At 43.3% G+C, this 26,933-nt stretch overlaps 1 protein-coding gene across 2 annotated transcripts; it reads left to right on the forward strand.

Annotated features, from left to right (window-relative positions):
* Positions 1 to 696: 696 nt before the first annotated feature.
* LOC106592261 (transcription factor MafG) lies at positions 697 to 26,141 on the forward strand. Of its 2 annotated transcripts, XM_014183592.3 has the most exons (4): positions 697 to 1,429; positions 10,991 to 11,044; positions 21,158 to 21,223; positions 21,557 to 26,141. In XM_014183592.3, the coding sequence occupies exons 3-4, from the start codon at positions 21,188 to 21,190 to the stop codon at positions 22,028 to 22,030; spliced, it is 510 nt and encodes a 169-aa protein (XP_014039067.3). In that variant the 5' UTR covers positions 697 to 1,429; positions 10,991 to 11,044; positions 21,158 to 21,187; the 3' UTR covers positions 22,031 to 26,141. The 2 variants fall into 2 exon arrangements, with proteins under 2 accessions (XP_014039067.3, XP_014039060.3); XM_014183585.3 differs by lacking the exon at positions 10,991 to 11,044 and having other exon boundaries at positions 701 to 1,429.
* Positions 26,142 to 26,933: the final 792 nt, after the last annotated feature.

Raw genomic sequence — 26,933 nt, forward strand, 5'->3', positions numbered from 1 at the left:
CTATGTGAGAATGCTATTCATTGACTACAGCTCAGCGTTCAACACCATAGTGCCCACGAAGCTCAAGGACCCTGGGACTTAACACCTCCCTCTGGAACTGGAGGGCCTAGCGTCTGCAGGTTTTGTTTTTTCCTTCCAGTTAAGACCTAGACAACCAGGTGAGGGGAGTTCTTTACTAATTAGTGACCTTAATTCATCAATCAAGTACAAGGGAGGAGTGAAAACTGCAGGCCCTCTGTGGAACGTACTGTAGAACGGCATCTCCCTGCAGCCGACTGTCAAGTTTCTTCTGTGTACATAGAGGGTGTATCTCAATCATCTAAAAGTACAGAAGGACCTCTTCTACAGTCCTTTCAATTATTTTCTTGCAAGTTGCATAGATCGTTAATAAATGGACAATAATTGTTCAGTTTTGGAGAGTCCACACTAACTCTTTGTCACTGATTCAGTGTGTGAGAGAGTCATTGTGTGTGTGTGTGTGTGTGTGTGTGTGTGTGTGTGTGTGTGTGTGTGTGTGTGTGTGTGTGTGTGTGTGTGTGTGTGTGTGTGTGTGTGTGTGTGTGTGTGTGTGTGTGTGTGTGTGTCAGCGTACTCGAGCCTAGCACTCCTCATGTCCCTTTTAAAAACACCGAAATATAACGTTATTCAGTAGTGAGTGCGAGAGCGTGTTGCCACTCAACCGAAGCTCGTGTTTTGCTGAGTGGGCACGCGCTCTGCTCTACTCTTCTCTACGTCGCGCCCGCCCGCCCGGGTGTGTGCGCTGCTGATTGCGGGCGCAGCGACATCATGCCGTTGGAGCGCTAGACACGCCGTTTTAAAGGGCTAGCCTCACTGTGCTGTGCCGTTCTCTCTCTCTCTCTGCCTCCCTGCCTGCTGTGTGCTGCTGATTCATCACGATTAGGTGGTTAGCCAGCCTGCCAGCCATAGGCTACATGCACAAGCCATGCCAACCACACTGAGTGGGGGCTTTCATAGATAAAGTAGACAAAGAAAGGGCTTGCTTGTCATACGTAGGCTAGGCTATAGCATCGCACTACAGTGCAGAGAGAACAACATGTGTGGCGGTTGGGAATATTTTTGATAACTTCATTGCGAGATAGATTGATCATATCGAGAGTTACGGGGGGACTGGGAATCCCCCCCTGGTTTTCAGAAATCAGATATCGTAAATCGGTTTACATAGAGTAGCCTAGCTAGAGAAGGAAGAGGAAGATATAGCGTGGATTCGAGGTGTGTAGCCGAGTTGGAACTGTCTAGAAAACGTGGTTATAGGTTAGGTGGCTGGAGAGATTCACAGCAGAAGAACTGTCCGAGTGTTCGAGTGCTGAAACGGAAGCAACCGGAGCGGAGCGGAAAACGGGCCGCACTGGATAGGGACGCAACAACCGCGAGCGCGGTCAGCGTGTGTCTGTCTGTTGCTATTTCAGAGGTAAGATTCATAACAGCTGTTTTTAGGGAGTTGTTAACGTTGCATAATGATGATAGTGTAAACTCGACGTCACTTTCTAGTTATCTTGATGTTTATAATTGTGTGTGCCTTAGTTTAATGTTGCCAAGGCATGTGTGTGTCAAGAGTGAAAGAGACAAATGCATGGCAAATTGTATTTATTTTTTGGTGTCGGGGGGCAAGGGGGTTACAGTTTAAGACGTCTAGCCTCCACCTCTCCTTTTATTTGGATCAAATCATTTTCCCGTAATTCGTATTTAGGGAAGTATTATTTCTAAACGTTTTTTTTCCGGTTTATTTCGCGCGACAGCCACATACAGTTCATGGTAGTAACAGTAATAGCGGAAGACATGCTTGCTGATTCATCACAACGTTGTGTTTCTCGCTCGACGGTTGCGCGAGCTGAGTATTGGCACGGGAGCGAGGGAGCCATGGCAACATGGCACCGGCGGGAGGACAAAGGTCTAGCTAGCGGGAGGAGGGGAGAGGAACGGTTCGTGCTTGTTGCGCCTAAATATTGCTACACCATTGCAGTGGTGGGAAAATACAGTAGCCTACACGGTTCAAAATTATATATATGTTTTTTAAATAAGCGACTGTTGATTCATATAAATCTTGCTTTATTATGCATGTGTTATATGGGGCGTGTTTACATGATTGGTCGAAATTCAGCTAAAGGTGAACTGAACATCGGCGGTCAATTCAGATTGCAGAGCAAGCTTTACCTATATAAATCCATAGCTTAAAGTAAGCAAGCACCATGTAATGATGATGATGATAATAAAATAGTTGTGTTTGAGAAACAAGCGCCCCCACTCCAAGGTTGACGCTTCTTAGCAAACACACGCACATACGCACGCACGGCACCATATCATCTTAATCCGTGCTAGCCATTGCATTTCTCATCCCTCTGGAGTTGTTCACAAGTAATTTAATGCTGACCGATGCTTATGTTAGCAACTTTTCACACACACACACAACTTTGCTGATTGTGTCGGAGCAGGGAGAATGGAGTGAGAGATGAAGAAAGGAGAAATAGAATGAGAGATACAGAGGGAGAACAAGGAGTGTTTTGTCTTCAAGGCATTCCAGAGAAAATGCTGAGAGGAAGAAAACACTCTCACTTGACAGATGGTGTTTTCACTTGTTACTTACCACAGTGCCTTTAGCTGTGTGTGTGTGTGTGTGTGTGTGTGTGTGTGTGTGTGTGTGTGTGTGTATGTGTGTGTGTGTGTGTGTGTGTGTGTGTGTGTGTGTGTGTGTGTGTGTGTGTGTGTGTGTGTGTGTGTGTGTGTGTGTGGTGCACATCTGCGAGACACTGAGACATGCAGCGTAGCCCCTGGGTGTGTGTGCTGCTGTAACAGCAGGCGGAAGCACAATTCAAAGAAACTAAGTGGGTGGGTGTGTGGGTGGGTGGTGTGGGGTGGGGGTGTGTGTGTGGAAGGTGTATGTTGGAGGTTAGGAAAGGATTGTAAAGTATCTCTTTTTACAGTTGCCATAAATTTACAGTGAACATTTTGCAACTTGACTGCCTTTCTCACGGTGGAACAGGTGTCTAACCCAGATGTAGAGTCACAGTGTAACAGACACACACACACACACACACACACACACACACACACGCACACACGCACACACACATGCTCTCGCTCTCTGTTTTCTGTGTTTTATCTCTGTATACTTTTTCCTTCTCTCTCCCTCATGTACACTGAGTGTACAAAACATTAGGAACACCTTTCCATGGCAGACTGACCAGGTGAATCCAGATGAAAGCTATGATCCCTTATTGATGTCTCTTGTTAAATCCACTTCAATCAGTGTAGATGAAGGGGAGGAGACAGGTTATAGAAGGATTTTTAAGCCTTGAGACATGGATTGTGTGTGCCCTTCAGAGGGTGAATGGGCAAGACAAAAGATTTAAGTGCCTTTGAACAGGGTATGGTAGTAGGTGCCAGGCGCACCGGTTTGTGTCAAGAACTGCAACGCTGCAGGGTTTTTCACGCGCAACAGTGTCCTGTGTGTATCAAGAATGGTCCACCACCCAAAGGACATCCAGCCAACTTGACACAACTGTGGGAAGCATTGGAGTCAACATGGGCCAACATCCCTGTGGAACGCTGTTGACACCTTGTAGAGTCCATGTCCGACGAATTGAGGCTGTTCTGAGGGCAAAAGGTGGTGCAGCTCAATATTAGGAAGGTGTTCTTAATGTTTTGTATGCTCAGTGTGGAGAGAGAGAGATGAATGTAGCTGATGAAACACAGGGTAAGAACTCAGAAAGCTAAATTCAGCAAAAAAATAAACGTCCCTTTTTCAGGACCCTGTCTTTCAAAGATAATTCGTAAAAATCCAAATAACTTCACAGATCTTCAACACTATTAATGAACATGCACCTGTGGAACTGTTGTTAAGACACTAACAGCTTACAGACGGTAGGCAATTAAGGTCACAGTTATGAAAACTTAGGACACTAAAGAGTCCTTTCTACCCACTCTGAAAAACACCAAAAGAAAGATGCCCAGGGTCCCTGCTCATCTGCGTGAACGTGCCTTAGGCATGCTGCAAGGAGGCATGAGGACTGTAGATGTGGCCAGGAAAATAAATTGCAATGTCCGTACTGTGAGACGCCTAAGACAGTGCTACAGGGAGACAGGACGGACAGCTGATCGCCCTCGCAGTGGCAGACCACATGTAACAACACCTGCACAGGATGGGTACATCCAAACATCACACCTGCGGGACAGGTACAGGATGGCAACAACGACTGCCCGAGTTACACCAGGAACACACAATCCCTCCATCAGTGCTCAGACTGTCCACAATAGGCTGAGAGAGGCTGGACTGAGGGCTTGTAGGCCTGTTGTAAGGCAGGTCCTCACCAGACACAACTGGCAACAATGTTGCCTATGGGCACAAACCCACCGTCGCTGGACAAGACAGGACTGGGAAAAAGTGCTCTTCACTGACGAGCCGCGATTTTGTCTCACCAGGGGTGATGGTCGGATTCGCGTTTATCGTCGAAGGAATGAGCTTTACACCGAGGCCTGTACTCTGGAGTGGGATCGATTTGGAGGTGGAGGGTCCATCATGGTCTGGGGCGGTGTGTCACAGCATCATCGGACTGAGCTTGTGGTCATTGCAGGCAATCTCAATGCTGTGCGTGACAGGGAAGACATCCTCCTCCTTCATGTGGTACCCTTCCTGCAGGCTCATCCTGACATGACCCTCCAGCATGACAATGCCACCAGCCATACTGCTCGTTCTGTGCGTGATTTCCTGCAAGACAAGAATGTCAGTGTTCTGCCATGGCCAGCGAAGAGCCCGGATCTCAATCCCATTGAGCACGTCTGGGACCTGTTGGATTGGAGGGTGAGGGCTAGGGCCATTCCCCCCAGAAATGTCCGGGAACTTGCAGGTGCCTTGGTGGAAGAATGGGGTAACATCTCACAGCAAGACCTGGCAAATTTGGTGCAGTCAATGAGGAGGAGATGCACTGCAGTACTTAATGCAGCTGGTGGCCACACAAGATACTGACTGTTACTTTTGATTTTGACCCCCCCTTTGTTCAAGGACACATTATTCCATTTCTGTTAGTCATATGTCTGTGGAACTTGTTCAGTTAATGTCTCAGTTGTTGAATCTTATTATGTTCATACAAATATTTACACATGTTAGGTTGTGGAAAATAAACGCAGTTGACAGTGAGAGGACGTTTTTTCTGAGTTTATGTCTCTACATGAGTAATGTGGCAGGTGGTTCTGAACAAACACCCTCTCAGGGTAATCATTATCCATCTGTCATGTGTGTGTGCTATTCTGTTTGTTTAGGCTTCACCTTATGGATGATTGTGTTTTGCATTCCTGAGTGTTTTTTTTGGGACTAGGCTATGTGTTTGTGTTTGTTTTCTTGTGTGTGTGTGTGTGTGTGTGTGTGTGTGTGTGTGTGTGTGTGTGTGTGTGTGTGTGTGTGTGTGTGTGTGTGTGTGTGTGTGTGTGTGTCTGTACTAGTCATGATCTTGTTTACCACTGGGATGTGTTTGAAACTGGTCTATATGATATGATACACTACTATATGATATGATATGATACACTACTATATGATATGATACGATACACTACTATATGATACACTACTATATGATATGATACACTACGATATGATATGATACACTACTATATGATATGATATGATACGATACACTACTATATGATATGATACGATATGATACACTACTATATGATACGATATGATACACTACTATATGATATGATATGATACACTACTATATGATATGATACGATATGATACACTACTATATGATACGATATGATACACTACTATATGATATGATACGATACACTAGTATATGATATGATATGATACACTACTATATGATACACTACTATATGATACGATATGATACACTACTATATGATATGATATGATACACTACTATATGATATGATATGATATGATACACTACTATATGATATGATATGATACGATACACTACTATATGATATGATATGATATGATACACTACTATATGATACGATATGATACACTACTATATGATATGATATGATACACTACTATATGATATGATACGATATGATACACTACTATATGATACGATATGATACACTACTATATGATACACTACTATATGATATGATATGATACACTACTATATGATATGATACGATATGATACACTACTATATGATATGATATGATACACTACAATATGATATGATATGATACACTACTATATGATATGATATGATACGATACACTACTATATGATATGATACGATATGATACACTACTATATGATACGATATGATACACTACTATATGATATGATATGATACGATACACTACTATATGATATGATACGATATGATACACTACTATATGATATGATACGATATGATACGCTGAGGAAAACTTGAAAGCTGTTCATAGAGAGAGGAAATGGAGAAAGAGAGAGGGAGCAGGAAGAGAGGGAGATATGGAGGGAGAGGAAAGGGAGAGGGAGGAACAGGGAGAGAAGAGGTAGAGCAAGAGAAAGAGGGAGGAACAGGGAGAGAAGTAGAGAGCGAGATCGAGGGAGAAGAAAGGAAGAGAGAGGAGAAGAGGGAGAGAGAGAGAGAAAGAGGGAGAGAGGAAGAGGGAGATGAGGAAAGAAAGAGAGAGGGATGAAGAGCGTGAAAGAGAGGAGAGAGAGAGAAATAGGAAGGGAGATGAGGAAAGAAAGAGAGAGGGATGAAGAGCGTGAGAGGAGAGAGAGAGAGGGAGGAAGATGAGGAAAGAAAGAGAGGGATGAAGAGCATGAAAGAGAGAAAGAGGGAGGGAGATGAAGAGAGAGGGATGAAGAGCGTGAAAAAGAGGAGAAAGAGATTAGAAGCAGCATCAGATCAATAGTGGAGAGTTTCTTCCTTCAGTAATGATGATGAAATATGGTGTAAGCAGGAACTACCATACTACTGCATAATCACACACACACACACACACACACACACACACACACACACACACACACACACATACACACACACTCACACACAGACACACACACACACACACACACACACACACACACACACACACACACACTGCTGCGCGGGCGTGTGTTTGTGTGCGTGTGAGAGAGATGGTAGGGTCTGTTTACATTGGGACTTTTGTAGATTTCACAACATCCTTTCAGTGTAGGAGTTATGTAAATACTGATTAAGACAATTGGCAGATGAAGTTACGCCTATCCACTTAGATATCCACTGTGTTAGATATCCACTATGTTAAATATCCACTATGTTAGATATCCACTGTGTTAGATATCCACTGTGTTAGATATCCACTATGTTAGATATCCACTGTGTTAGATATCCACTGTGTTGGATATCCACTGTGTTAGAGATCCACTGTGTTAGAGATCCACTGTGTTAGAGATCCACTATGTTAGATATCCACTGTGTTAGATATCCACTGTGTTAGATATCCACTGTGTTAGATATCCACTGTGTTAGATATCCACTATGTTAGATATCTACTGTGTTAGATATCTACTGTGTTAGATACCCACTGTGTTAGATATCCACTGTGTAATCTACTATACTATATCTACTATATCCACTATGGTAGATATCCACTATGGTAGATGTCTACTATATCCACTATGTTAGATATCCACTGTGTTATATGTCTACTATGGTAGATATCAATTTCTTATAGTTAAACCTCTCACAGAAACCAACAGCGATCCCTCTCTGATCAGTATGGTCATAGTGAGTTCTCTTCTTTGATGAGTCTCCTCTCCCCTGGGGGCCGGTACTGAATAACGTTATATTTGACCCCTGGGGGCCGGTACTGAATAACGTTATATTTGACCCCTGGGGGCCGGTACTGAATAACGTTATATTTGACCCCTGGGGGCCGGTACTGAATAAGGTTATATTTGACCCGGTATATTGAGTGCTGGGCTCTGTGAGAGGAGACTCAGGAGAAGGGTAGAGTATAGAGTGCTGGGCTCTGTGAGAGGAGACTCAGGAGAAGGGTAGAGTATAGAGTGCTGGGCTCTGTGAGAGGAGACTCAGGAGAAGGGTAGAGTATAGAGTGCTGGGCTCTGTGAGAGGAGACTCAGGAGAAGGGTAGAGTATAGAGTGCTGGGCTCTGTGAGAGGAGACTCAGGAGAAGGGTAGAGTATAGAGTGCTGGGCTCTGTGAGAGGAGACTCAGGAGAAGGGTAGAGTATAGAGTGCTGGGCTCTGTGAGAGGAGACTCAGGAGAAGGGTAGAGTATAGAGTGCTGGGCTCTGTGAGAGGAGACTCAGGAGAAGGGTAGAGTATAGAGTGCTGGGCTCTGTGAGAGGAGACTCAGGAGAAGGGTAGAGTATAGAGTGCTGGGCTCTGTGAGAGGAGACTCAGGGTTGTCTTTGTATTGCATCATCTTTCTGTGTTTTTCAACTTGCCGCAGTTTTCAACTGCAGTGTGGTGATGAGTTTGCTACTGTATTATAACACATTTAACAACACGAGGGAAGGAAGGAAAGAAGAATGGAAAAGAAGGAGAGAGGGAACGCCACACCTCAAATACAGCCCCAGACTAAAACACACACACCAACACACACTTCTTCTCTGTGGGTGATGATGGTGTCTCTTTTCTAAGAATCAACAGATAATTTGTATACACACACCCTGAAACACCCCCCCCCCCCCCCACCCCAATTCTCCACTCGCACACTCAAACCACACTCAAAACACACTCAAAACACACTCAAACCACACTCAAACCACACCACAACACATACTCCATGTTGGTACAATGAGAATCAATAGTTTCCCAGGGTTTTTACCTCCTGGATAGAGATAATTTTTACTATACAGTCATAACATCTCTCTTGTCTTCTCATGATGGGAAATATACTCTGAAACTGAAGAGATGCATTCTCTACCTCCTCCCAAAAAGCTAATGATATTAAATTTAGGAGGAAGAGAATTGGAAAGTAACCTGGCCTTTAATAGACAATGTGCAGTGAGGGTTTGAAACACTAATCCCTTCCAGTGAAAGCTGAAAGAGAGAGGTTGTTTTCGCACTCTCTGTGCCTGCATCAATCGATTCCACGTGCAAACACGCTAACACACTGTTGCTTTTAACTGGTAGCGCTACGGAGCTAGGAGATCTCTGCCAACAAGTGGGCTGGAGTCTTGTCCTCTCTCTCTCTCTCTCTCTCTCTCTCTCTCTCTCTCTCTCTCTCTCACTCTGCCTCTTCTCTCTCTGCCCCACTCTCTCTCTCTCCCTCTCTGCCCCAGTCTCTCTCTCTCTCCCTCTCTGCCCCACTCTCTCTCTTTCTCCCTCTCTGCCCCAGTCTCTCTCTCTCTCCCTCTCTGCCCCAGTCTCTCTCTCTCTCCCTCTCTGCCCCAGTCTCTCTCTCTCCCTCTCTGCCCCAGTCTCTCTCTCTCTCCCTCTCTGCCCCAGTCTCTCTCTCTCTCCCTCTCTGCCCCAGTCTCTCTCTCTCTCTCTCTCCCTCTCTGCCCCAGTCTCTCTCTCTCTCCCTCTCTGCCCCAGCTCTCTCTCTCTCTCCCTCTCTGCCCCAGTCTCTCTCTCTCTCCCTCTCTGCCCCAGTCTCTCTCTCTCTCCCTCTCTGCCCCACTCTCTCTCTCTCTCCCTCTCTGCCCCACTCTCTCTCTCTGTCTCTCTCTCTCTCTCTTCCCAGGGATGCTGTTTTATTTATTCTACCCCTCACCTCTCTTTCGTTGTCTTTTCTACCATTATCTCTTACTCCCTCACGTTATCCATGATGATGATGAAGATTAAATCCCAACTTATTTTTTTATTTAACCTTTATTTAAAGTCAGTTATGAACAAATTCTTATTTACAATGATGGCCTAGGAACAGTGGGTTAAGGGGCAGAACGACAGATTTTTACCTTGTCAGCTCAGGGATTCAATCTAGCAACCTTTTGGTTACTAGTTCAATGCTCTAACCACTAGGCTACCTGCCGCCCCATCTAGGTGCTGAGTACACACACACACACACACACACACACACACACACACACACACACACACACACACACACACACACACACACACACACACACACACACACACACACACACACACACACACACACACACACACACACACACACCACACCTCATAGACAGTACATACTCTCACCCTGTTAGCAGGGGAGAACTAAATTAACCTACAAGGTTTTTCTCCTCTGTGAAAAGCCCTTACTAAATAAAAAATGAAAAGGTGCCGGAGCCTCGATCCCCTGATGGTGCACATTTTGTGCTGGTGTTAGGGAATTTATCATCACACACTCAGACTACTACCTGCGATTGGGGAAACACACACACAACACTTTATTTCCGTACTCTGGCAGAAAAGTGAAAAATGTTGCTCCATTTTTTTAGCTATTCTTTTGTGTCTTCTTTGTTTCTTTGTTTCTTTGTTTCTTTGTTTGTTTGTTTGTTTGTTTGTTTCTTTCTTTCTTTCTTTCTTTCTTTCTTTCTTTCTTTCTTTCTTTCTTTCTTTCTTTCTTTCTTTCTTTCTTTCTTTCTTTCTTTCTTTCTTTCTTTCTTTGCTCATCTCTCCTCCCTATCTACACCTTTCTCATCTCTTTCACTCTCTCCCTCAACACCCTCTGTTCTCTCTCCATCTTCTCGTTTTCTCTTTCTTAACTCCCTCTGTTCTCTCTCCATCTTCTCGTTTTCTCTTTCTTAACTCCCTCTGTTCTCTCTCCATCTTCTTGTTTTCTCTCTCTCTCAACTCCCTCTGTTCTCTCTCCATCTTCTTGTTTTCTCTCTCTCTATTTTCTTGTTGTCTGTCATATTTCACACTCTGCTGCAAGTTAATAACTTCCCTACTCTCTCTCTCTCTCTCTCTGTCGCTCTTTCTCTCTCTCCATTATCACTGAACTGATTTCTAATTCACAATTAGCCGGCACACGAAGCGTTACACTTAAATGATTGACCTCTCTCTCGTCACACCTCAAACTGCCTAGATCAATAAGACCTGCTCTCTCTGTTTTTCTAGGAAGGAGAGATGGAGGGTCGAGAGAAGGGATTAAAAAACTAGTGGAGCTCTGAGGTTTTTAGTCTATTTTTGATATGCCTGTCTCTCTCTCTCTCCCTTATTTGCTTTTTCTCAAACTCTCTTTCTCTCCCTTATTCATGCTCTCTCTCTCTCCTGTTTTCTCTGCTTCTCTATCTCCATAACGATCATCACAGAGCCATTTAGCAGAATCCACAACCTGCATTAGAGATTAGCAGACAGATATAAAGCCACTGATCAGACTGTTGTTCTGTATGGGATTATATTAGATTACATCAGATTATACAGTCAGGGAATAAGGACAGATTAATTTACTTGCTGCTCACCAAGTGGCACCCTATTCCCTGTATAGTGCACTAATTTAGATGGGCCCTGGTCAAAAGTAGTGCACTATGTAGGGCAAGGATGGGCAACTTTGATTGAGGTGGGGGTCACAAAAAAACGGAACTCATCATGAGGGGCCACAGTGGGTCTTGGGTCTGTGTACCTACATCCTGCCCCCCTTGTGACAGCGAAGATTACAAAAATACGTTTTCATGTTCGTTTACTGCAATTCTGCACATTTTGCCACGAAGCGTAGGAAACATTTAGCCGTTTTAAAGCAAGTTTGCTGTAATTCTACAGATTTTGCCATGGGGCAGAGAGAAGAATTTGCAGTTTTACAGCTAATTTCCTGCAATTATAGACATTTTGCTGTAGGTTGGAGGCAAATATTTGTAGTTTTTATATGAAACTAATGATCAATAGGCCTCATCCCGGTCGATAATTCGGGCCATGCTTACTACAAGTTTAGATAGCTGGACGCTAGTATCATTTACTAATCCCCCCAAAAATGGCTGACTTGGGCTAATTGAGTGACTGCTGATGCACAACAAATTTTCTAAATTCACCCTGTGTATTCTATTATTCTAACTCTCAACACTCAGTTGAGACCCTGACTGAATTAAAAAAAAATGTTTTGTTATTATTGGTCCACATGCCTTCAAAAGGCCGCATGTGGACTGCGGGCCGCCAGTTGCCCATCCCTAATGTAGGGAATATGGTGCACACATTGTCTGTCTGAGGCTTGACTTCTGTTGTTAACCCCACCTTCTCTCTGTGCAAGTTTATTTATACACACACCACACGCTCGCACACACATACACATGCACGCACACACACGCACGCACACAGGCCACAAAAGTAGTCTATAATACGGTTAATTAGGGGGGTTGTGTGTGTGTGTGTGTGTGTGTGTGTAACTCCAGTAAGCAAGGTGCCTCTTTCTAAGGAGTTGTTTGGGTGAATGTTGTGGGAGGCCGTAGCGAACGGTTCTCCCTCAAACAAGATTAGTCAGTCAGCTTTTGTCGGCCCTGCATTAAAGACCAAAATTGGCTAAAGAAAATTGTGATAAATAAAAATATATACTATTTTCATTTAAGGACCAAAAAATTGACAGCTGTGCCATATAAATTGCTAAATAGTTGGGAAGAGATTTTCGATGTACCGATTCCAATGCACAAAACGACGCCAGATTCAAAACTTCAAATTTTTCAACTTAAATTATTATACAAAATTCTTGCAACCAGTAGAATGTTATGTTATATATATATATATATATATATGGGGGATACAATTTTCCCAGCTCTGCAGATGCTGCTGCGAGGAAGCAGAGTCATTAGATCATTTATTTTGATACGGTCCATATCTATTTTTTTTTGGTCACAGGTCCAGTAATGGCTGAAGAATTGCAGCATTTACCTAGAACTAACGCTGCAGAGAGCACTACTGGGTGATTTGAAAAGTCATAGTCAATCTATCAATAATATAATAATTATTTTAGCAATAATGTTTATCTTTAATTTACAATCTGTAGAGACCATGAGAATAGAAAGGTTCAGTATTTTTGTGAAGCATCACAGCACAGTTGAAAAATATATGGCAAATAGAAATCCAATACGGATGGTGTTAAGAAATAGATGGGAGGGGTTGAATGGAGCTGGAGGTTGGGACTAATAACAACCAGATAACAAAGGTAAAACATACGGGGTCTGTAAAATGCATATAGGTTCAGAACCTATGTGAAATAGCACAGTTGCCTAGAAGCCAGCATCCCGTAGTCGCCTCTTCACTGTTGACATAGAGACTGGTGTTTTAAGGGTACTATTTAATGAAGCTGCCAGTTGAGGACTTGTGAGGCGTCTGTTTCTCAAACTAGGCACTCTAATGTACTTGTCCTCCTGCCTCCCACTCCTATTTCCAATCTGGTTAGAGATAGTTTGCACTGTTCTGTGAAGGGAGTAGTACACAGCGTTGTACGAGATCTTCAGTTTCTTGTCAATTTCTCGCATGGAATAGCCTTCATTTCTCAGAACAAGAATAGACTGACGAGTTTTAGAATAAAGTTTTTTGTTTCTGGTCATTTTGAGCCTGTAATCAAACCCATAAATGCTGATGCTCCAGATACTCAACAAGTCTAAAGAAGACCAGTTTTATTGCTTCTTTAATCAGCACAACAGTTTTCAGCTGTGCTAACATAATGCAAAAGGATTTTCTAATGATCAATTAGCCTTTTAAAATGATAAACTTGGATTAGCTAACACAATGTTTCATTGGAACACAGGAGTGATGGTTGCTGATAATGGGCCTCTGTACACCTGTGTAGATATTCCATAAAAAATCTGCCGTTTCCAGCTACAGTAGTCATTTACAACATTAACAATGTCTACACTGTATTTCTGATCAATTTGATGTTATTTTAATGGACAAAAACATTTGCTTTTCTTTCAAAACAAGGACATTTCTAAGTGACCCCAAACTTTTGAACGGTAGTGCAGATTTTCCCCAAAAATATATAGGGGATTGGAAATTATGCAGACAATTACATTGATGGAAGCAACAATCTATCCACAATGTTAAAGCTGATCCACCCCCTAAAAAGAAATGCACTTTAAAATTTTTTTTACATATACACACACACACACACACACACACACACACACACACACACACACACACACACAAACACGCACAAAATCAAATGAAATGTTATTTGTCACATGCTTGGTAAACAACAGGTGTAGACTAACAGTGAAATGCTATTTTATTTTCCAACAATGCAGAGAGAAAGATACAGATAAAAAATTTTAATAATAATAATTGTATATAAATAGTGACACGAGGAATAAATACACAATTAATAACGTAATAACAATAAGGAGTAAAAATAACATGTGTATATACTGTACAGAGTGTACCAGTACTGAGTCAATGTGCAGGGGTGCAAGGTAATTATGATAGCTATGTACATATAATTTGTGCCCTCTTCACAGCTGAGGAGGTTTGTCTATGGACCATGTTAATTCCTTAGTGATGTGGACACAGAGGAACTTGAATCTCTTAACCCGCAGTGGATGGGGGCTTGCTCACCTTTCTGTTTCCTATAGTCCACAATCACATCTTTTGCCTTGCTGACGGTGAGGGAGAGGTTGTTGTCGTGGCACCACACTGCCAGGTCCCTGACCTCCTCCCTATATGGTGCCTCATCATCGTTGGTGATCAGTCCAACCACCGTTGTGTCGTCAGGTAACTTGATGATGGTGTTGGAGTTGTGCGTGTCCACACAGTTGTGCAGCAGGGGACTAAGCACACACCCCTGTGGGGCCACCGTGTTGATGGTCAGCGTGGTGGAAATGTTGTTGCCTATCTTCAACACCTGGGGGCGGTCCATCAGGAAGACCAGGAACCAGTTGCAGAGGGAGGTGTTCAGTCCCAGGGTCATGAGCTTGGTGATGAGCTTGGAGGGGACTATGGTGAATGCTGAGCTGTAGTCAATGAACAGTTTCTTACAAAGGTATTATTTTTGTCCAGGTGGGTGAGGGCTGTGTGGAGTGCAATAGAGATTGTGTCATCTGTGGATCTGTTGGGGCGGTATGCGAATTGGAGTGGGTCTAGAGTTTCTGGGATGATGGTGTTGATGTGAGCCATGACCAACCTTTCAAAAGATTTCATGCTACAGATGTGAGTGCTACGGGGCGATAGTAATATGACAGGTTATCTTGCCATTCTTGACACTTGCCAGCTAGTCAGTGCATGCGCCGAGGACGTGTTCTTGTATTCTGTCTGGCCCCGCGGCCTTGTTAATGTTAACCTGTTTAAAGGTCTTACTTATATCGGCTATGGAGAGCGAGATCACACAGTCGTCCAGAACAGCTGGTGTTCTCATGCATGGTTCAGGCTTGCTTGCCTCAAAGCGAGCATAGAAGGCATAGTTTGCAAGCCCTGCCACATCTGTCGAGTGTCAGAGCCGGTGGAGTAGGATTCGATCTTAGTCCTGTATTGACATTTTGCCTGTTTGATGGCTTGTCGGAGGGCATAGCAGGATTTCTGATAAGCGTCTGGATTAGTGTCCTACTCCTTGAAAGCGGCAGCTCTAGCCTTTAGCTCAGTATTAATGAAGCCGGTGACTGATGTGGTAAACTCCTCAATGTTATTGGATGAATCCCAGAACATATTCCAGTCTGTGCTAGCGAAACAGTCATTTAGATTAGCATCTGCTTCATTAGACAACGTCCGTATTGAGGAACTACCAGCGTCACTGGTACTTCCTGTTAGAGTTTTTGCTTGTAAACAGGAAGCACACACACACATTCCTTATTGCTTGGCAGTTGGCACTGTATAGCTGTCAATCTACTGGTATCATTAAAGAATCTAATGTGAACTGTCATTTTCCTCCTGATTTCTGACCTTACTGTTACATTTTCCTACTGATTTCTGACCTTACTGTTACATTTTCCTACTGATTTCTGACATCACTGTGTTACAATTTCCTCCTGATTTCTGACCTCACTGTGTTACATTTTCTTCTACCATATTTTGATGTTTCAGCAAGACTTATTTTGTGTGTGTGTGTCTGTGTGTGTGAGAGAGAGAGCTAGCGACAGCAGTTTTTTAGTGTCGGATCAACTTCAGAACTTTAGAATTGGTGTTTTTAGTCCCCTTGCTGAGTTCAGGAGTTTTTCACTCCTCCTCAACCCCAATCCCTCTCTCTCTCTCCCCTCCTCCCTCCCTCCGTCCAGTTCATAGAAATGTGTTGAGGATGCAGATTCGACCAAGAGCTTTCCCCACCCCTCCCTCCCTCCTCACTTTTTTCATCCTCTCTTTCTCTCCTTCCCCTCCTCTCTCCACATCATCCCTCCTTATTCCATCCCCCCTCCTCTTCCACCCCTCTCACTTCCTCCTCTCTCTTTCCTTCTACCCTTTTCCCTCCCTCCCTCCCTCCCTCCCTCCCTCCCTCCCTCCCTCCCTCCCTCCCTCCCTCCCTCCCTCCTACTCTCCTACTCTCCTCCTCTCTTTCCCTACTCAGCACTATTCTCTGTTCTCTAACTGTAACAATCCTCTCTGAAGACGACGTCAGCCTTGTTTCACTCCTCCATCCCGCTCCCTCCTTTCCCTTTTCACCTTTTCCTCTCCCCTTCTCCCTTTTCCTCTCCCCTTCTCCCTTTTCACCTTTTCCTCTCCCCTTCTCCCTTTTCACCTTTTCCTCTCCCCTTCTCCCTTTTCACCTTTTCCTCTCCCCTTCTCCCTTTTCACCTTTTCCTCTCCCCTTCTCCCTTTTCACCTCTTTTCTCCTTCTTGTTCTTTGTCTTTTCCACCCTTCGTCCCTCCCTCCTTCCCTCTCTCTCTCTTGTCCTCCCACCTACATCCCTCACTTTCTCTCTGCTGTAACAGCTCTGAAGATGTCAGTGTTCTTTCAGACACTCCATAAAATACTGCCTGCCACAACAATGGTTGTTTTAGCAATGACCACACAGCAATAGCTACACGGTAATGAGTAGGGTGCATGGTGGTGGGACGGCTTGAGCTGCCCTCCTCCCCTTGAACCTGTGTGTGTGTGTGTGTGTGTGTGTGTGTGTGTGTGTGTGTGTGTGTGTGTGTGTGTGTGTGTGTGTGTGTGTGTGTGTGTGTGTGTGTGTGTGTGTGTTTATGATGTTTTTGCTCAGCAGACTCTCCATCCTTGGTAACTTACTGGCAGCCTCCACTTCTTCCTCTCACTATGTATATTTTCATATACATGTTTGCCTTTGAGTTCCCTTGTGCGTGCTTTTGTGTGTTTGTGTGCGTACACTGTCATTTCCTGGTTTTGTGTGCATTGTTTGTGTACCCCGCTGGCATGGGTAGGCGGAGGTGGGGCTTTCGGGTGTGTGTGTGTGTGTGTGTGTGTGTGTGTGTGTGTGTGTGTGTGTGTGTGTGTGTGTGTGTGTGTGTGTATGTGTGTGTGAGGGGGTTTTGGGCCACAAGGGAAATAAGATCAAGCCTGGCAGAAAAAAAACCCTCCTTACGTCCTCCTACTCCCCCTAGTCCTCCCCATCCCCCCATCTCTCTCTTTGATCCATTGTGTAGTGTCTCTCCTCTGAAGTGTTCAGTTGTGTCCCGATAGGTTATGAGGAAAACATATAGAACAAACAATCATCCATCAATGATGTCATGAATTAAAGCTATTATAGCGTTTAAGTGCTGTTGCTGTTGCAGTTATAGTAGAAGGATGCAGTATGAGGAGTTTTGATTGTAGTAGTAGCAGCAACAGTAGTAGTAGCAGTAGCAGTAGTAGTAGCAGTAGTAGTAGCAGTAGTATTAGCAGCAACAGTAGTAGTAGCAGTAGCAGTAGTAGTAGCAGTAGTAGTAGCAGTAGTATTAGCAGTAGCAGTAGATGCAGTAGTATTAGATGTAGCAGTAGTAGTAGCAGTAGTAGTAGTAGTAGCAGTAGTAGTAGCAGTAGTAGTAGTATTAGATGTAGTAGCAGTCACAGTAGTAGTAGTAGTAGTATTAGCAGTAGATGCAGTAGCAGTAGTAGTAGAAGTAGCAGTAGTAGTAGTAGCAGTAGTAGTAGCAGCAGCAGCAGTAGTAGTAGCAGTAGCAGTAGTATTAGCAGTAGTAGTAGTATTAGCAGTAGCAGTAGATGCAGTAGTATTAGCAGTAGTAGTAGAAGTAGCAGTAGTAGCAGTAGTAGTAGTAGTAGTAGTAGTAGTAGTAGCAGTAGCAGCAGTAGTAGCAGTAGCAGCAGTAGTAGTATTAGCAGCAGCAGTAGTAGTAGTAGTAGCAGCAGTAGCAGTAGCAGTAGAAGTAGTAGTAGCAGTAGATGCAGTAGTAGTAGCAGTAGTAGCAGTAGTAGCAGTAGCAGTAGATGTAGTAGTAGCAGTAGCAGCAGTAGTAGTAGCAGTAGATGTAGCAGTAGATGTAGTAGTAGTAGCAGCAGCAGCAGTAGTAGTAGCAGTAGTAGTAGATGTAGTAGTATTAGCAGTAGCAGTAGTAGTAGTAGCAGCAGTAGTAGCAGTAGCAGTAGATGTAGTAGCAGTAGATGTAGTAGCAGTAGTAGTAGATGTAGCAGTAGTAGCAGTAGTAGTAGTAGCAGTAGATGCAGTAGTAGTAGCAGTAGCAATAGCAGTAGTAGTTGTAGATGTAGTAGCAATAGCAGTAGATGCAGTAGTAGTAGCAGAATGAGCAGTAGTAGCAGTAGCAGTAGATGTAGTAGTAGCAGTAGCAGCAGTAGTAGTAGCAGTAGATGTAGCAGTAGATGTAGCAGTAGTAGTAGCAGCAGTAGTAGTAGCAGTAGTAGTAGCAGTAGATGTAGTAGTAGCAGTAGCAGCAGCAGTAGCAGTAGATGCAGTAGTAGCAGTAGATGCAGTAGCAGCAGTAATATTAGTAGTAGTAGTAGTGTAACAGTGTAGGTTCCGTCCCTCTCTTCGCCCCAACCCGGGCTCGAACCAGGGACCCTTGCACACATCAACAACTGACACCCACCGAAGCATCGTTACCCATCGCGCTACAAAAGCCGCGGCCCTTGCAACGCAAGGGGAAACCCTACTTCAAGTCTCTAACTAACTAGCCATTTCACATCAGTTACACTAGCAGCAGTAGTGGTAGTAGCAGTAGTAGCAGTAGCAGCAGTAGCAGCAGTAGCAGCAGTAATATTAGTAGCAGCAGTAGTGGTAGTAGTGGTAGTAGCAGTGGTAGTAGCAGTAGTAGCAATAGCAGCAGTGGTAGTAGCAGTGGTAGTAGCAGCAGTAGTAGCAGTAGCAGTAGTAGTAGTAGTAGTAGCAGTAGTAGTAGCAGTAATACTAGTAGTAGCAGTAGATGCAGTAGTAGAAGTAGCAGTAGATGCAGTAGTAGCAGTAGTAGCAGTAGCAGCAGTAATATTAGTAGTAGTAGTAGCAGCAGTAGTGGTAGTAGTGGAGTGGTAGCAGTGGTAGTAGCAGCAGTAGTACCAGTGGTAGTAGCAGTAGCAGTAGTAGTAGTAGTAGCAGTGGTAGTAGCAGTAGTAGCAGTAATAGTAGCAGCAACAGCAGTAGTAGTAGCAGTAATAGTAGCAGCAACAGCAGTAGTAGCAGCAACAGCAGTAGTAGTAGCAGTAGTAGCAGTGGTAGTAGTAGTAGTATAGTAATATTGTAGTTGTAGTGGGTGTATTATTGCAGTAGTAAAGTAGTGTCCAACATTAGTGACTTATAGGTAGAGGAGACTCGTTGGCACAGATTCCTGGAAGCTCAGGGCTTTGTGGAATGTAGAGTGTGTGTGTAATAGAATGGACGCGTTGAAAAGACCACAGCAGCTTCTCGATAGGCCTACATTGTTTTTTCAATTAATTCATCATTTTTCTTCTTCTTCATTAGGAAAATAAAAGCCTCAGAGCTCCACTCACATTTTAGTCCCTTGTCTAGACCCTCCATCCCACCTTCCTAGAAAAACAGAGGGAGCGGGTCCTATTGATCTAGGCAGTTTGGGGTGTGACGAGAGAGAGGTCAATCAGTGTAATGCTACACGTGCCGGCTAATTGTGAATTAGAGAGAGAGAGTTATTAACTTGCAGCAGAGCGTGAAATGTAGAAAGACAACAAGAAAAGGGGGAGTTAAGAGAGAAAGAGTGAGGGAGAAGTGAAAGAGAGGAGACAAAGGAGTAGTGTCACCCAACAAACAGGAGAGAGAGGTGGGGTAGTGGGGGAGATAAGGGGAGAGAAAGAAGGGTATGGATGTGGGATGAGGCGTAGTGGGAAAAGGGAGAGGGGAGAGAAGGGGGAGAGAAAGAAGGGTGGGGAGGAGGAGGGAGCGATAGAGAGAAGTGGGAGAGAAAGAGAAGGGGTGGGAGAGGGAGGGATTGAAGAGAGAGTGAGAAAGGAGAGGGGAAGAGTGGTGAGGTCAGGAATACGCTGAGTCATCCTGACTGGTCTCATGATGATCGCTCAGCGGTTGCAACAATGGCTGCCCTTCATCACACACACACACACACACACACACACACACACACACACACACACACACACACACACACACACACACACACACACACACACACACACACACACACACACACACACACACACACACACACACACACACACACACACACACACACACACACACACACAGTGCAATGGGACAGCGTCTTCACACCTCTGACTGAATGAGGCTTGTTGTGTGGAGCAATGACCCAGCTAGCACCTCTGTGTGTGGAATTGATCTCATCTCATTCACAGCCCTCATGTTTGTCCCTTCTCTCTTTTTGTTGGTCTTTCAATTCAATTTCAATTTAAGGGCTTTATTGGCATGGGGAACATATGTTAATAAACAATACAAATGAACAGTAAACATTGCATTTCAAATGTCATTATGTGTCTTTCTCTCTCTTTATCTACTTGCTTCTTTCTCTCTCTATCCATGTGTATGGTATTCCCTGGACTCTGTCCAAATACTCATATCTCTCTCCCTGTTGGTCCCTGGCCAACCAATCAGAACGCTTGTTGGGTGTTCTAGAGCTCTGACACCACAGGCACTGCCACACTAACCACCAACAAACAGGAAGTGTCTGTGTGTGTTTCTTTGAGTGTCTGTTCTCACTTTCATTGTGACAGTTTGTGGATGAGTTTCAGATTTTCTTATACTGAGCTAAGCACTGCCTCCTCTTCTCTCTCTCGCTCTCTCTCAATTCAATTTCAATTTAAGGCCTTTATTGGCATGGGAAACATATGTTAACATTGCCAAAGCAAGTGAAGTAGATAATAAACAAAATTGAAATAAACAACAAAAATGAACAGTAAACATTACACTCACAGAAATTCCCAAAAAATAAAGATGTTTCAAATGTCATATTATGTCTTTTCTCTCTCCCTCCTGTCTGCAGGTGTGTCCAGAGGGGGGTGGTTCTCGTGGCATGTCGACCACTAACAAGGGAAACAAGGCCTTGAAGGTGAGAACTCGCTCTGGACTGATGTGGAAATATATGATAATGTATCCAAGTAAGGTATTTTCTCTCTTACCTGCTACTACAGAAGTGTCAAAGTCATTCCACGGAGGGCCAAGGTTTTTTTTTCTTCTTTTCAATTAAGATCTAGACAACCAGGTCAGGGGAGTTCCTTACTAATTAGTGATCTTAATTCATCAATCAAGTACAAGGGTGGAGCGAAAACTCGCAGACACAAGGACCTCAGTGGAATGAGTTTGACACGTGTACTACGGCCTGTCCATGTCTTCTTCCTAACTCACCTCCCTCCCTCCCCCCGTCCCCCTCTCCTCCCTCCAGGTGAAGAGGGAGCCGGGGGAGAATGGGACCACCCTGACAGATGATGAGCTGGTGACTATGTCCGTCCGGGAGCTCAACCAGCACCTCCGCGGCCTCACCAAGGATGAGATCCTGCAGCTTAAACAGCGCCGGCGCACCCTGAAGAACCGTGGCTATGCCGCCAGCTGCCGGGTCAAACGGGTCACCCAGAAGGAGGAGCTGGAGAAGCAGAAGTCACAGCTTCAACAGGAAGTGGATAAGTTGGCGTCGGAAAACGCCAGCATGAGGGCGGAGCTCGATCACCTGAGGTCGAAGTACGAGGCGCTACAGAGTTTCGCAAGGACTGTGGCGAGGAGCCCAGGGGTGGGGTTAGGGGTCGGGGGTCAGAGGGGAGGTGGTGGGGTTGGGTCGGTGATCGGGCCACTCATACCGGGGAAAGTGGCAGCGACGAGTGTCATCACGATAGTGAAGTCGAAAACGGACGCGCGGTCTTAGTAGCGGGCTGTGTCAAGGAGGGATGAGAGGAAAAAGGGAGGGAAAGGAGAGGAGGAGAGGAAGCTAATTAGGACTATTTAAAAATGAAACCATTGGTCAGTGCATTGTCATTGAGCACAGGACAGAATTGAATCAGGTGAGGTGGCCCCCCTTTGAGAAAATATCACGCCCTGGATAGTAATTACTGTGTTTCTACTGTTATTTTGTAACTGTTGTACACAAGGTCCAAAGTTGTAATTTTTATGTAATGTAGTTATGCGTGTGTTGTGTCATGGAATACTGTGAACTTCATCCGTGGCCGACGTTCGTTTTGGTATCATTCTATTTGGCCGTGTTTTCTCTGAAAACAATTATTTTTTACCCAATGGGCTTCCGTACTCACAGGCACTTCCTTGTTTTGCAGAAACAGCTTGCAGAGCCATCAATTTATTTAATTTTTTATCATAAAAATTACAGAGAATTGTATTTTGTAACGGCTCATTGCACAAGAGAGACAAGATACTTTCAGAAAAGTGAGGGTCTTCAGGAAGAGGTTGTTTTGGTTATTTCACTTTTCTTTTGTACTTTTCACCCTTTTTTCTCCCCAATTGGTAGTTACAGTCTTGTCCCATCGCTGAAACTCCCGTACGGACTTGGGAGAGGCGAAGGTCGAGAGCCATGCGTCCTCCGAAACATGACCCTGCCAAGAACCAGAAGCCTGCCGCACCAATGTGTCGGAGGAAACACAGTACAACTGCCGACCGAAGTCAGCATGCATGCGCCTGGCCCACCATAGGGAGTCGCTAGAGCACGATGGGCCAATTGTGCGCCGCCTCATGGGTCTCCCAGTTGCGGCCAGCTGCGACACAGCCTGGGATCGAACCCTTGGTCTGTAATGACGCCACTCGGGAGGCCTAAAGAGGTTGTGTTTTATTACAGATACCTGTGTGTTTACCTGTGCTTAATGTTATGCACTGACCAATTATCACCATATTACCAATCTCCATACAGGCCAGAGGGGTCTAGGCATCTAATCGCCAAGTGTTGTCCTGTTCCTGTCTGTCTTGGAGTTGTGTACAATACTGTAGTATTAGCTATCGGGATTACATTGACTGACACGTGTTTATGTGACTAGGCAATTACTCCATTCAAAAACTAACTGAAAAATCAACATTTTAGTCAAAAATGTATAGAATTTAAATATTGTCAATTTTAATGTTTTTCAAATTTATTGTTAGATTTTATTTTGTTTGGTTTTTTGGGAATGGCAATAACATACTAACGTTACCATGACTATGAGGTATTTTGTTGACATGGCCAATATTTCAACTGTCAAAATTAATTATTTAAAAATCATTTTTATTTTCAGTTTTTAAAATAGTGGACTGTTCAATCTGTTAGTTGGGTGTAATTCTCACAAGTTTTACCATAAAGTTATCAGTGTGAGTGACGTTACGTATTCTTCAAAGGATTCTTTGTCTACATATGGTCACATCTTGAATTTTATAAATTACATAGAGTATCTTTACATTATTTATAAAAGACCTTTAAAAAATAATCAAGGAAAAAATTGTTTGATATCTCCTCTTTTTTGCAATTGTACCAAAAGTGGCTTAACTATTGAAGTTGATAGCTTTGTTTTTCTAGTGACTAGGCGCGTGTGGTTGTTATGGTGACCGTGAGGCTAGCGCGTGGTGGTGTGACGTTGTAATGTACAGTACGTGACGAGGTAATGATAATATTATTGTTCACTATGTTGTCGTTATGGATACGTGATGCTGTTTTAATTTAAAGCGGGTGATGTAATCGAAGGTACCTATGCTCAGCCCATATCCTTATGTAGTAGTGGTGGTTGTATTAATTGACAATGTTTATTAATACTTAATGCACGTGTTATTAATGTTATAAACATGCATTACATAAATTACAAAGTCTCTCTGAATAGGAACTGTTTATTTAGCATCTCAATAAAACGTCTAAATGTATAAAAGCCTGAATATTCCAAATGAGTTAGACAAACTGGGAGAATAAAGAGATTGGGTACAAGATACAGCGTATCCTAGGATACCCAAACTTCTGCAAGGGTGTAAAGACTGGGATATGGACCTACGATTACATCACCCGTGCTCTTTGAATAAGTTATATTTTTGTGACGTGATTTATATAATTCTTTTATTTTCTGTGTATATAATTTATATGTGTTGATATGTTTCATGCAGACTGCATTGCTGATGTTTTCGTTCGTTTGTTTATCCTATTCTGTAAATGCCAGGGAAGTAACACTGTTGTCTGCTATCTGTTTATATAGGGGCCGGGTCATAGAAATCCTGTCATTCAAGAATTATAGAATGCAAGTTTCCCGTACCGAGATGGCCCATTTCCATTCTACTGTTCAATATAATTCTGTGGGCCGGGTATGGTTTGGTCTGTCTAAAAGCAAGGTTTTCCCACAGACATGAAGTTTGTTACAGCATTTTTTTGCCTGTCCAGTTTTACCCACGTAGGTTCTTTTGTTATTTGGGTACTTAGTTGAATTATCCGCAACTTCTAGAGTACAAATGATCAATTTCCACGTGGTTTTATAATCACCCTTCTATTGCCGTTAACTAGATATCAAACCTAGACAGTATTGAATATTTTTTGCTTCATCTTCATAATAGGTTGGGGAAACCCTGCCATAGGCTTTAATGGAAGTTACTGCTGTGCAGTAGATGGGAATGCTCTGATCTCTCTCTCTTTTCACACAGTAGCTAAATGGGGAGGAAAGGGGGGAAGAAGGGAGGAGCAAAGGGGGTGTTAAAAGTACAAAAACTGTTAAAGCCACAGGAATGGTTGCACTGATAACCCATCTGCAGGTTTGATCAACCGAGAAAGTACAGAGTGCTGCAAATATCGACTGAAAATGTTTGAGAAGAAATAACCCTTTTCTTATCTCTTTAACGTTGAAACTCACCCATCTGGCATTTAGGTGTATGTACTGTATGTAGTGATATATATGTAAAAATATCTATTTTGATTCTCTTTTAAATGGGCAAAAAATATATATTGTTTGACTGGTGATCTGTGAAATTGTTCTGATGGAGTTTTTGGACCTTGTAATCTCTCTCTCCTCCCCCCATTTGCTTTTGTAACTTCTGATGTTGTTATTCTACTTTTGATTGTGGCAAGTCCTGTCGCGTTTCAACATTCTGTGAGCAATGTGTTAAAGGTTTTTGGAGAAACATTTTAATATACTCAAATTAGATAACGTAAAGCAAAAAGTGCCACCAGCAAGTTATATTAGTTCAGTTTGTTTAGTTTTGATTGTTTTGTTGATTTGTTCCTCTTGTTGTCGAGCACACATGAATGTTGTCGTGGTGACTGTTGTCAAGTGAACGTCTATATATGCAAAAACTGGGTGGGGCTTGAGGAAGGAGGCGGAGCTAGAACTGCTAGAGCTTGATGAGTAGTGATGTCGTGGTTGGTCGTCTAAAAGTTGTTGTCAGCTTAATAAACTGCAGGTACAGTGTGACTGAGGTCAATATCTTTTATACAAAGTGCTTATCTATATAACCCCCCCCTCCCCTCCCCATAACACACCACATGTTGGGTCAACTGGTGAGCATGACTATATGACTCCCAAATGACACCCTATTCCCTTCATAGTGCACTACCAGGGCCCTGGTCAAAAGTAGTGCACTATAAAGGGAATTAGGTGTAATTTGGGACACAGTCTGTGTGTGTGTCTCCAAAGTATACAATGATCAGTGAAAAGCTATGAAAACAAGTAGTAGAGTTTGTGAATATGGAAAATATTAGTAACAAATTACCTGGAAATGTAAAAAAATCTGTGTTTTGTAAAATGTTCTCTATGGGGTGTAATACATTATTATATCGCAGTGTCACAGTACTTTGTATGGGGAAACACTCTAAAGTGACAGTGAGTCCATTTCATTGTAAGTATTTATTAATTCATAACTAAATTATTGTACTTTTTTTGCTATTTGTAGATAAGTAATGCTGATGTATTGGTAACCATGGGAATTAACTGTTTTGTCATCGATCCTTTAATTTATTGATGTACATACTGTATTGTTTGTTGATAAACAGTTGACTTTATTTTGTATATGACCAATAAACACAATTTGAAGAGGGCAAACTGTATCTTCCCTATTGTTCCATAGTTATGTAGCCTGGGTCCAGATCACTTTGGACTGTATAAGCCATGAGCCAGCAGACAGGCATGACAGGGACCATAGGAGTTGGCAAGACTGGACAAACTGATCTGGGACCAGGCTATAGGCTATAATGTGATATATAATATGATGATGCCTGAAATAAGTCTTTGTAGTCAGTCAATTTGAAGACTTTTTCAAGTCCTAGGTGCATTTTATAGTCCATTCTGTTGCTTTATATTACAGTATTGTAGTCTGCCTGAATGTCTGATGATAAGGTGTTTCTTCTGGTCAGTTCATATTTATTTCAACTTCAAAGTTGGCATCCCAAATGGCACCCTATTCCCTTTTTTTAATGCACTACTCGTCAAAAGCAGTGCACTGTATAGGGAATAGGGTGCCATTTGTGACTTTTATAACACCTTATTTCCTCTTTCCAGTGGAATCCAGTTAAAAGTGTGGCGAGGAGGATGACCTAATTCCAGTAACCTCTCAGTGGTGGACATATTTCTGGCCCAGATATTAGTACAAAAGGGCAGAGGCCTCAGTCGCTGATCTAGGCGTGGTTTATCGCTATACTGTGACGGATTGATATCTTCCTAGGTGCTAAGTGGTGCACTATATAGAGAATAGGGCGCCAGGATAATGAATAATGATTTATACATGACATTTGTGTTTTAGACCCATGGACTTCCCGTTTACGAAAGAAAAATAGGGTAACATTATGCATAGTATATGTTGACCCATCGACCTTACATGGACAGATACTT

Source organism: Salmo salar, chromosome 02 (assembly GCF_965601325.2).
Source record: "Salmo salar chromosome 02, fSalSal1, whole genome shotgun sequence".
NCBI classification, from domain to species: domain Eukaryota; kingdom Metazoa; phylum Chordata; class Actinopteri; order Salmoniformes; family Salmonidae; genus Salmo; species Salmo salar.